At 37.0% G+C, this 12,386-nt stretch overlaps 1 protein-coding gene across 1 annotated transcript in view; it reads left to right on the forward strand.

The window, feature by feature from the left end:
• The window catches only part of KIAA1429 (KIAA1429 ortholog), a 26,710-nt gene that overhangs the window by 2,574 nt on the left and 11,750 nt on the right, over positions 1-12,386 (forward strand). Inside the window, exons 3-15 of the mRNA XM_009324450.1 lie at positions 122-208; positions 613-661; positions 1,277-1,445; positions 2,173-2,295; positions 2,843-3,127; positions 3,861-5,013; positions 6,061-6,552; positions 7,341-7,495; positions 8,938-9,020; positions 9,481-9,574; positions 9,712-10,256; positions 10,842-11,077; positions 11,828-12,080. Of these exons, the coding sequence (XP_009322725.1) occupies positions 122-208; positions 613-661; positions 1,277-1,445; positions 2,173-2,295; positions 2,843-3,127; positions 3,861-5,013; positions 6,061-6,552; positions 7,341-7,495; positions 8,938-9,020; positions 9,481-9,574; positions 9,712-10,256; positions 10,842-11,077; positions 11,828-12,080 (3,724 nt within the window). The remainder of the gene's footprint in view (positions 1-121; positions 209-612; positions 662-1,276; positions 1,446-2,172; positions 2,296-2,842; positions 3,128-3,860; positions 5,014-6,060; positions 6,553-7,340; positions 7,496-8,937; positions 9,021-9,480; positions 9,575-9,711; positions 10,257-10,841; positions 11,078-11,827; positions 12,081-12,386) is intronic.

Below are 12,386 nucleotides of genomic sequence, written 5' to 3' on the forward strand. Positions count from 1 at the left end.
ATAATTTTGGGGAATTAGTTAAACAGTATAATTTAAAGTGGTTTTTTTTTCCCCTTGTTAGTCATACTTACTCTGGTAAGGAGCTTGACAGATTTAATTTTTACTTTTGTTCTGTTTCCAGAGAGACATCCCCACATACATTTCAACTGGACTTGTTTTTCAACAATGTCAGCAAGCCAAGTGCCCCTGTTTTTGATAGGCTGGGGAGGTAAGTACTTCCAAGATTAGTGCATGACTTCACTATCTACTTTTTCTTCCCGAGAATTTTTTAGTGCAGAAAATGCACATAGAAAATCTGTATCTCCCATGATTTTCTTGTTTGGTCTGGTTTTTGCTAGTTTGTGTTCTTGCCCTTTTCCTCCAATCTGTGTGGGAGGACCAGAGGTTCATGCTTAAAAGAAGTAAAGATTCTGTTATTTTTAAGCTTACAGAGCCCATATGTATTAATGAAAAGTATTTTGTAGAAGTAAGTGATTTTGCACTCTTGTTTTTAAGAGCATGTATTTGTTCAGTGTTTTATTATTGGCTTACGTGTTTAGTACTGCTGTGTTTTGTTTCTGTAAACATGCTTTGTATTAATGGAAGAATAACTTTGTGTATTTTATTTAACAGCCTTGAATATGATGAAAACACTTCAATTATTTTCAGACCCAATGCAAAGGTAATGCAATGTGATTTAAACCTCCTCTTCTTTTCTATGTGTCTGTCATTTAGGTATAAATATGGTTGCGTGTGGTGCGTTAGCACGGTGTAAACCATTTATTGTTTAAGATCTTATTCTAAAACCTGCCTGTAGTTCAGATGCTCATTACTTTAGAGTCTGCATCTATAATGGCATGAGTTGTAGAAGATTTGATTGCTTGACAATTCCTATGGAGATTACCAACAGAACTATCCACTACTTATGAGCAAAGATGAATCTGAACGTTGTGGCTGCAGGCCACAGCTAAGCACATAATTTTCAGTTCTGTTTGGGTTTATTTCATTCAGATCAGTGTTTGTGTGACCCACGGTAATGGTTTTTTTTTTCATTAATAGGCTGTAGTACATTAGGCAATATATCACAAGGAATTAAGTGCTTTTAGAGAGATTATTGATTTGTTGCAACGATTGATATATTTAAAGTTTTCTCAGTTTTCAAAATGTAGGGTAAAGAGATACTTTAATGTTTGCTTCTCCTTTCTTTTATGCATATACTGATACAGTGATATTGAAGTAACTTTTCTGAAGTTGTCTTGTGTTGTTTTTAAGTGCTTTTTCTTTTTTAAAAAAACAGGTCAACACGGATGGATTGGTTCTAAGAGGGTGGTACAACTGTTTGACGTTGGCGATATATGGCTCAGTTGACAGGGTAATAAGTCATGAGAGAGAGTCACCTCCTCCGCCCCCACCTCCACCCCCACCTCCCCAGCAACAGCCTGGTTTGAAAAGAAACCCAAAACATGGTAAGACTTGTGAGAAGGCATAGATTTTTTTTTTTTTTTTTAAATCAACATTATAGTATCCCATCTTAAAAAAACCCGTGATTCTTTCACATTTTAGATTTCAGTGGCTGTATTTTTCTAGCTTTAGGTCTTTGTCCTTTAGTTTTGTATTTTCTTTTAGATTTATATTGAATGGTTTTAAGTAGATTCTTTCCTAGTGCTTTTTGGAGAGTGGGTTATTTGCATTGGTATTAGAATGGCCATGAATAGAGTCCATGAGCAAGTTTCTGCTTCAGTTTTGGTTTTAGATTTGAAAATCAGAACTGTCTGCAGCTACTAGGCTGCAAAATTTGAATACTCTGTGTAGTACAAAAGTTGTAAACTGTAAAAACCAGTTGATTAAAATGTAAACCTTTTTTTAAAGTAACTCAGATATTATTGGTAGAGTTACAGTATTGCTAGTGTCAAAGCCAAAAATGGCAATTACCCATGTTAATTTTAACCCAGTATTATATTAAAAAACCCCATCAATAGTGTTAATAAGCTTGCTTATTGATGTAGTTCTTGTTTACACCAAAAGTGACTTCAGAAAACTGTCTCACATCCTGCAGATGCAGAATACAGATTAAATAACAGCTGGGAAATGCAGGTGTTCCCTAGTCAAAAGTAGCACTGAAAAACTAAAATTTCCTGCTTCTGTTCCTGTGATTCCATTAAATGCAAGTTTTTATTTTCACAATAAATATAGTTGATGGAGAGAAAGAAGACCAATTCAATGGCAGCCCTCCAAGACCACAACCTAGGGGACCACGGACGCCTCCAGGGCCGCCGCCTCCTGATGACGATGAGGATGAACCTATGCCAGTGTCAGGTAGAATGAGAAAAGACTGTGTTTTATGTGCTGCACATCGCTGCTTAGTGGAGGCAGAATTCTGTGTTCCTGCCTGGTGTGAGGTTTCCTGTCTGCTGTTGCTCCTGCTGGACAGATTCAGTTTTAGGAAAGGGATTTGAAAGAAAATCTGTTGGCTATGTTAAATTGTATAAATTTCAAAATTAGTAGATTTGAGAACGTCAGCTGTTGACCAATACACTGCTTGAACATGCTGCTCATATTTTATATATATGTTCTGTTGACTCTGGTATTCATTGTCCTTCTCCTCCATCCCTCTGCAGCATCTGCCGAGTTCTCTGGTCTCCTTATGGCTTAAAAGTGCCAAGAACTCTTTACGTATTTCTTTATAGTCTTACTGAACTAAGTGATTGTTGCTTGTGTTCAGTCAAATCACCTGAAGATTTTCTTCATGATGCTTTTTTTTTTTGTACCTCCACTATGCGTAATGCAAAATTCTAAAACATGTTATTGAGCATTGGATTTCAGAGAAGTACTCTTGTTTCTTAAACTTTGTATATATTTTTAGTGGTTGGGGAAAAAGAAGATGATGTGGACCATAGGGAAGATTACTTTGAGCCCATTTCTCCTGATCGAACATCCATTCATCAAGAAAGCCAGTATTCTGATGATGGAGAAGTGGAGGAAGATCAACCAGAAGAAGGAGAAGATGAAGATGATGTGGATGTTGAGGAGGAGGATGATGATGACGATGATGATGGGCATACAGTAGAGAGTATTGCTGATGAGGAAGAGGAAGAAGAGGAGGAAGATGAAGATGAAGAAGAGGGTGAAGAGGAGGAAGAAGGTGAAGGTAAGTGGAGTAGTAAAAAGTTAAGGAAGAAAAATCAGGTTTATGAAATTTTGATGGCAGTACCATTATGATCACTAGGTGCAAAGAGAACTGGATCTTTTTGCTTTAGTCATTGCACCATTGCCTGCCTTATTTATGGTTCTGACATCTCTCGAGAACAGTGTTTTGCTGTGGAATATTTATTCCTTTATAGTAAATCTTCCTCTTACTTTCTATAAATAGAGGAAAATAGATACAGCTTTTGTAGGTGAGAATGAACATTTGATCTTGTTACCTGTTTTGTTTAAAAAAGTAGGAAAGTGGTGAAAGAAATTATTTATTAATTAAAAATCAAGTAAAGTTGTTTATGTAATAATGTCAGTAGTTATCTTCCTGTATTACTTAAAGTTCCCACCCATGCCTGTACAAAATTTCAGGCTGGAAGTTTTATGATAGATGCAGTCATAGGAAGAAAATTGAACAATATTCTTGTAGTAACGTGTACCCTAGTTAAATTTTTTGCTTTATACATTCTTTTAAATGTCTCACTTATTACATAAAAAAAATCTGTCAACTGGGGCTTTCACTTATATCTGGAAAGAGAAAGCTTTCTGTATGTTAGTGTATGATTGTTCTCTAACCAGTAACATTTGTATTAAGTAAATTATTACTTTTTTTTATTTTGAGCAGATTCTCGGCGGTTATGAACTGCTTTATCTATAATTGATTTTATTTCATAACTGAATCTTTTTAGGAGATGATGGGTATGAGCAGATTTCAAGTGATGAAGATGGAATTGCTGATCTGGAACGTGAAACATTTAAGTATCCAAGCTTTGATATTGAATATACTCCTGAGGATCTGGCATCTGTGCCTCCTGTGACATATGAACCTTTTGAAAGGGAGCTTGGACCTCTTTTATACTTCAGCTGCCCTTACAAGACTGTATTTGAAAATGAAGTTGGTAAAATAAAGGACCAAGACCCAGAAAAAGAAAATTCAGGGGCAGTGGAAGCCTCAGTTAAATTAACTGAACTGTTGGAATTATATCAAGAGGAAAGGGGTGCAAAGTGGGTCACTGCATTAGAAGAAATTCCAAGTTTAATAGTAAAAGGATTGAGCTACCTGCAGGTGAAAGACACAAAGCAAGACTATATTACCCAGCTAGTAGACTGGACCCTGCAAGCTTTAAACCTTCAGGTAGCTCTCAAACAGCCCATTGCTTTGAATGTCCGACAACTCAAAGCTGGGACAAAATTGGTATCATCGTTAGGAGAATGTGGGACTCAAGGAATAACGGCACTCTTGCAGGCAGGAGTTATTAATGTGTTATTTGAACTGTTGTTTGCAGATCACGTGTCATCCTCCCTTAAACTTAATGCTTTTAAAGCTTTGGATAGTGTTATTAGTATGACTGAGGGAATGGAAATGTTTCTAAGGGGTGGCGTAGATGTACATGAAAAAAGTGGTTATCAGAAACTCCTGGAACTCATACTGCTAGATCAGACTGTGAGAGTAGTTACTGCTGGTTCTGCAATTCTCCAGAAGTGTCACTTCTATGAGATTCTGTCAGATATTAAAAAGGTGGTTGATCAGTTAGCAGAGAACACTCCTTCTCTTCCTAATCACACGGAGCCAGAACAGGACCAGGACTTGGCAGGACTTGAAAGAACCAACCAAGAATATGAGAATGATGTGGAGGCCCCTATGGACATGGATCATCTTTTGGAATCTTCTAATATAAGCGAAGGAGAGATGGAAAAACTTGTTAGTCTTCTTGAAGAAATCTTCCATTTGATGGAAACTGCTCCTCATACAATGATTCAGCCGCCTGTGAAATCTTTCCCAACCATGGCACGCATTACAGGCCCTCCAGAAAGGGATGATCCTTACCCTGTCCTGTTTAGGTATGGCAGTTGCAAGTTCACTTTTTAGAGTATTTCCTCTAGCTTGATACAGATGTTTTTTAAGAATGACCTTGCTGACTAACACTTTTCTAGATGTTTCACTTTGTACTTTGTTGGAGGATTCTGGATTGTGCTTATAAAGTCTGAGAGAGTTTGATAGTTGATACACCTGTTACTTTGTTGGCTTTCCATCAACCTAGCATGCGTATAACAAGAAGTTAACCTCTTGTTATTACTGGTACTGTGCTAGCACTTTAGTCACATTCATAGATCCTAATCAGTTGTGCTAGGTGCTGTACAAGTGCGTATTTGAAAATTTTTATAGATCTAGAGTGTTCTCCCTTTGTCATCTTGGAACACGTCTGTGGATATGGATGAAACAAGTCTGGAATACCTCTGTCTGTATACCGAGCTGGCAAGATATAAGCCAGCCCTGGTCAGAAGTCGTGCAGTTGTGTCAGCATAGCTCACCGTTTCACAGCACAGGCAGAGGAGTTGAGGCCTGCCTGCCTTCAGCCATTTAGAGGATCCCATGGGTTATTTCTCTGTTAGCAAGTTTCTGTCTAGAAAGTATTTCTCTAAATGCTAACAGGTTTCTTTGATAGTAGCAGTGTACGTCATGGCTGAATATAAGTATCTACATGCAAAGAGTCTTCAAATCACCTCCTACATATGCTATAATGATTGATTTCTTAGCACGTGTAAAACATTTAATGCAGCATTGATGATGATTCAGATACAGCAAACAATAAAGTGTTACTTTATTTGTAGATAAGGTGAGGTTTTTTTGGTTTTGGGGTTCTCTTTTGGTTTTTTTTGAGATTGGAACTTTGTGTTTAGGGATTTATTTCCTGTAAATATTATAGCAATTATGTTTTGTAAGATTAAAATTTTGTACTACTTCATAATTAGTTATTATTTCCCATAGTCCACAGAGCAATAAGTACTGAAGCTAGGAGGCATATAACTTTATATAATGTTGTTATGCAGTGCTGACAGATGATTGCAATATTACTGATTATTTTCCTGTTTGGCTTTTTTTTTCAGATATCTTCATAGTCACCATTTCCTGGAATGCATTACTTTGCTACTGTCTATTCCAGTGACAGGCGCACATCCAGGTGTGCTTCAAGCTATACGAGATATATTGCGTTTCCTGGCACAGTCACAGAAGGGTCTTCTTTTCTTTATTTCCGAGTACGAAGCAACGAACTTGTTGATTAGAGCACTTTGCCAGTTTTCTGATCCGGATCAAGAGGAAGGTCTCCAATCAGACGGTGCCAATGAGGATACTTTTGCCCTGTGGCTCCTGCATTCAACACAGACGTTACAGTGCATTTCAGAATTATTCTGCCACTTTCAGCGGTGCACAGCCAGTGAGGAGACTGACCATTCAGACCTGCTGGGAACACTTCACAACCTTTACTTGATTACCTTTAACCCTGTGGGAAGATCTGCTGTGGCTCATGTATTCAGTCTGGAGAAAAATCTCCAAAGTCTTATTACTTTAATGGAGTACTATTCCAAAGAAGCTTTAGGGTAATTTAAGCATTTATTTATATTCTTTAGGTTTTTACATTTAAAAAGCATTCTGTCTTTTATAAATAGTTCAGTAAATCTAAAATATTTTTTTCTTTTAGATCATGATCTTTTTGTTTAAAAACAAAACAAAACAACTTTTAAGTAGAAGAACATAATAGAAAATCAGGCCTGTCAAGTACTTAATGCCCAGAATCTGTGTAGGTCATCCACAAAGGTGTTGTGATATAGGTCAGACTTTTGGCTGGGGGGGGGGAAGGAAATCAGTAAGTAGGCAGTTTTCATTCAAGCATAAAATTTGACTGTGAAATGAGCAAAAGATTTGAGTGGGGAAATGCCACTGGACACTTTTCTGGTGTGGGACTCTCTCAGTTCTGTAAGTTCTTATGACTGCTAAAAACAGTTATTATTTTCTCTGGACAGGCAGTTTTACTACTTTAGGTAGCAGTGCTTTTAAAGCAAGATTTGTAGAAACAGACAAAGTTATGGAAAAATTTGTTTGCTACTTGGCTCCAGTCAGTGCTTTCAGCTCTCATCTTTTGTGGATGCTGAAATAAATGGCAAGTAAATGTAAAAGAAAGCTTTCAGTTTTCAAAAAGCATAGGAAAACATTTTTTGGGTTTGTTGTTGGGGTTTTTTTTTTTTTTTTTGGTTGATAATTATATGGAGCAAGCCCTGGTGAAGGTAAAAGTTCTGTAGGTAGATTTTTAGGGGTCAGGGAATGAAAATCTAACAATTACCCAGTTGCATTAGTTGAGATCTAAAGAAAATCCTTCTTGTTGTTTCAGAGACTCAAAGTCTAAGAAGTCAGTTGCTTATAATTATGCCTGCATCCTTGTTTTGCTGGTGGTTCAATCTTCCAGTGATGTCCAAATGCTGGAACAGCACTCAGCGCCTTTGCTGAAGCTTTGTAAGGCAGACGAAAATAACACCAAATTGCAAGGTACAGTATGTGTCATTATCAACTGAATTGTTTGAATGTATAGAAGAAACCTTTTATATGTGGGTAATTGGTGCTTCACGATCATCTGGTTTGGATAATGTATATAATGAAATTCCTTTTGCAGCTGCATCTGATTAGTTGGGTCACTGAGATAATACGTAATTTTTTTTTCTGTTAATGAGAGTTAAATAGGAAATTCTTTATAGTTAAATTATTTTCAAGTAATATTAACTACCATGAATTTTGGATAATTACAGGAAGTTTGAAATTATTTCTTTGTTGAAAATAGAGCAAATTTTAGTAAAAATGCACTAAACTGGTCAGTGAGCTGACCGTTACTTTTGTTGTTTCCTTTAGTGATGTAGCCTTATAGGGTCTGCCTATACTAATAAATAATCCTGGGACTGTTTTCTGGCACCTAGGCCAACCGGCATGGAGTAGTCCATGTTACGCTATGATTAAATCCTTTGAACTCCAAACTGTGTCTCAGGGTGTTCCCTGGCTTGTGTTGACTCACAGATGAGGCCCACGTCATGTGGAATGGAGCTGATGGGGGAAAAAGCCTGCTGAGGACTAGTCTGACAACTGAATGTTGAAGTTCTGATGTCCAGAGTTGTGCTCTGCACTGCTTAACTAACTCCTGTAGACATGCCAATAATTTCTTCCAAAACTTAAATACATTGAAAGAAATCGGAATTCTTCAGAATTTTAGTTTAATTCCCTTCTCTGCCGTGCTTTTATTTCTTTTCTCCTCACCTGATCATCAGGCAGTTTCATGAGAAGCGGGGCTAGTTTATTAAACCAAATCATGAAATCAGTTTGAGAATAGCTGTCAATTCGTATCCAGTTGACCTTTGAACCCTCACATTCTTTTAAATATTTTTAGGAACAGTGGGTTTTAAAACTTTAAATCTCTTGTCCCCAAAAATTGGGACTTTCAGGTTATTCTGGACTAAGAGAGACTGTTAATCTGTAAGGACTTCCAGAGAGAATACGTGTTACTGGTGCAGAGATTGGCTCCATTTGAGCATTTAATAGGAGTTTTGTATTCAGTTGTAATAACCTGTTACGTACATTAAGGGGAATGTGCTTTGGTCCTTGCTCTTGATGGCTTTTTCTTTAGCTGACAGTGGGACCCCTAGTGTCTTTTATAAAATATGTTTAATTACAAATAATGCAAATAATAAGATGAAAATTATTTGAGTGTTTAGGTTGACTTGAGCCGAATTTTGTCCATGTACGTGAGGTGTATTACCTATTCTGAAGTCTTATTTTTGTTGAAGCTTTTCAGCTGGCTACAGCTGCAATGTATGCTGCGCAGATTTCACACTTGGACTTAGTACCTGTTGTGTAAATTAAGGACATTTTTATTGCAAATGTTTTATGTTCATAAACGCACTTACAAGTCACTTGATTGTCTTTTTTTTTTTCCCTCCCCCCAGAGCTCAGCAAGTGGCTTGAACCTTTGAAAAATCTTAGATTTGAAATAAATTGTATTCCAAATCTCATTGAATATATCAAACAGGTTAGTAAAATACAGACAGTTGCTATCTTTCAGTTGTGCTCTATAAGCTTAGACCTTTCTGTAGTTTGATATTTTATCTTAGGTATGTACTAACATATGGTATTTAAAAATACATACTATTATCCAAAATAGATGTTTTTATTAAAGCCTATGATCTAGGCCAGTTCTTGCTTTCAGTTACATTTATGAAACAAAATCTAAGGTAACTATGTGATGCAGAGATCCAACTATTTAAATCTTTTAGCCTACCATAAGACAACAATGTAAATGTTGACCCTCCTTTTTTTGCTTTTGCTGTGTTTGTGACTGTTTTCCAAAAGGTGGAATAATTGAACTTAAATTTTGCAGAATACTTACAGTAACTAAATACGGAATTTGAATACTAAGCTAGTGATATACTTGTTGTAAAGTCTTTCCTTGTAATATGGGATGGCATTTTTTTGTTTGCTTTTTTTTTAAGAATATTGACAGTTTGATGACCCCAGATGGAGTTGGTCTTCCTACTGCACTTCGTGTTCTTTGTCATGTTGCATGTCCACCACCTCTGGTAGAAGGTATGGTTGATGTATTTGTACTGCTTCACGTAGAAATCTTAGTTTTTCTGAGTCTTCTACTTAAACATGTCTCAAGTGTAACTGTGATTGCCCAGGAGAAATTAGACATACCAAAATGTTATTTCTTTTCCATACAGGTCAACAGAAAGACCTTAAATGGAATCTTGCAGTTATTCAGCTCTTTTCTTCTGAGGGAATGGACACCTTCATTCGGGTATTACAGAAGCTGAACAGCATACTTATTCAGCCTTGGCGACTCCATGTCAACATGGGCACCACGCTTCACAGAGTTACTACTATTTCTATGGCCCGCTGTACACTTACTCTACTTAAAACAATGCTAACAGAACTGCTGAGGGGTGGATCCTTTGAATTCAAAGACATGCGTGTTCCATCAGCACTTGTTTCTCTACACATGCTCCTGTGTTCTATTCCTCTCTCAGGCCGCTTAGATAGCGATGAACAAAAAATTCAGAATGACATTGTTGATATCTTACTGACTTTTACACAAGGTGTTAACGAAAAACTTACCATTTCGGAAGAAACTTTGGCGAACAATACTTGGTCTTTAATGCTGAAGGAAGTTCTCTCTTCGATTTTGAGAATACCTGAAGGCTTTTTCTCTGGACTTATACTGCTTTCAGAATTGTTGCCTCTTCCGCTGCCCATGCAGACAACTCAGGTATAATTTAGATTTATTTAGTTTTTAAAGAATTGTAATTATGTATAACCCTTAGACCATTTTTGTAGTTGTGGAAAAAACAGATATGTGAAAGGATGAATTAAAGTTTCTGTAAAGCGTTTGTGTTCATACAGATTCTTTGAAGATACATCTTTTTCATCAGAAACAAAATTGATCTTATTTTTAGCATCTTTTTAAATTAGCGGTCACACGTTATTCTTTTGTCCCTTAGGAAATTATCTAGACTCCCATTCTATTACTTAAATGATTGGCTATGAAGCCTTTGGATTTAACCCTGAATGCCAAACTCTTGGTATATTAAGGCTCTCCTTTCTTTTGGCATGGATCTTGAATTTGTGATCTTTAATAAGTAAGCATAAAAGGTGCGAGACATCCCGTGCTCCCGAAGACATACCTAATTTGCTGGAATCGTGTCCTGTCATTCAGTGATAATAATGAAAATGGCATTGCATGTTTTTGATGAGGAAAGTATTAGTACTTAGTCTTTGTTTATACCTTGTGGTAGAATTCAGGTTTTATGATAAAAGTTGAAAGGAAGAACCTCCTGTTCTTCTGTTCCTGCAGGTAATTGAACCACATGATATTTCAGTGGCACTCAACACCAGGAAGTTGTGGAGTATGCATCTTCATGTTCAAGCCAAACTGATACAAGAGATAGTTCGATCTTTCTCTGGTTCATCTTGCCAGCCTATTCAGCATATGTTGAGACGTATTTGTGTTCAGTTGTGTGACTTGGCTTCACCTACTGCTCTTCTTATCATGAGGACTGTATTGGATCTGATTGTAGAAGACCTACAAAGGTATCTTTGTTTTCTATTGCAAAGATTGCTTTAATGGGCTATTAAATTCACCTTAGTTCTGTACAGTAGATTTAGCAGGAGGAAAATACTTACAGAAATGTTACTTATCCATTATGAACTGAATGAATTCTCAGACAAGTGCTATATACTGTGTCCTGATAATGCTTAATGTTTCCAAGGAACCATGTCATACTTTTAAGTTTTGATGTAGACAGTTTCACATTGTATGTTTATGGTAAGTATTTTAGGAAGGTTTTCTTCAGGCTGTCCCTACAAAGCCTTACCTTGTCTGTGAACTGCTTCTAAAGGACCTATCTGATATAAACAAAAGTAGGCCCGTAAAGTTTGCTATACTGTGATTTGCATGCTAACAGGAAAATGTGTAGATGTTTGTAAGCTGTAGGAAGTTAAATACTACCATTTCAGAGGGTTTTGAAACAATGAGTACTGTTTATTTAAAAGCATAATTATCCACATAGAATTAGATATTGTTGTATAAAAGCATATTTATCCGTATACGATTAGATGCCCTATAGTATGTCAGATGCATAGTAGATTAATTAATTATGCAACCAGAATTCATTTAGTGAAGTTGAGCAGTTTTCGAAAAGTAAATTAAACTGTAAGTTTAAGTACGTAAACTAGGTGCTTTTCTAAAAACGCAGTTATGTGACTCCTGTAATCATTGCTTTTATAGCTTTTTAGCTCACTTGAAAATAGGTTTTTCAAAGTGCATTGATATCCTTTCAGCAACACAGAAGATAAAGAGAAACAGTACACTGGACAGACCACTCGATTGCTTGCTTTATTGGATGCCCTGGCTTCACACAAAGCTTGTAAATTGGCTATTTTGCATCTTATCAATGGAACCACTAAAGGTGATGAAAAGTATGCAGAGGTTTTCCAGGAGCTCTTGGCTTTAATGCGATCGGCTGGGGACAATGTCACTCATCAACAGAGCGCTGAATATGTAACTTCCCTTTTGCAGTCCCTCTGTGATCAGGTATTTTATAAATTTAATGCATAATCATAGAATCATAGAATAGTTTGGGTTGGAAGAGACCTCTAAAGGTCGTCTAGTCCAACCCCCCTGCCCTGGGCAGGGACGTCTTCAATTAAATCAGCTTGCTCAGAGCGATGTCCAACCTGACCTGGAATGGTTCCAGGGATGGGGCATCCACCACCTCTCTGGGCAACCTGTGCCAGTGTTTCACCACCCTCAGCGTAAAAAATTTCTTCCTTCTATCTAGTCTGTATCTACCCCCCTTTAGTTTAAAGCCATTCCCCCTTGTCCTGTCGCAACAGGCCC

Source organism: Pygoscelis adeliae, unplaced genomic scaffold, assembly GCF_000699105.1.
Source record: "Pygoscelis adeliae isolate BGI_AS28 unplaced genomic scaffold, ASM69910v1 Scaffold145, whole genome shotgun sequence".
Lineage (NCBI taxonomy): Eukaryota > Metazoa > Chordata > Aves > Sphenisciformes > Spheniscidae > Pygoscelis > Pygoscelis adeliae.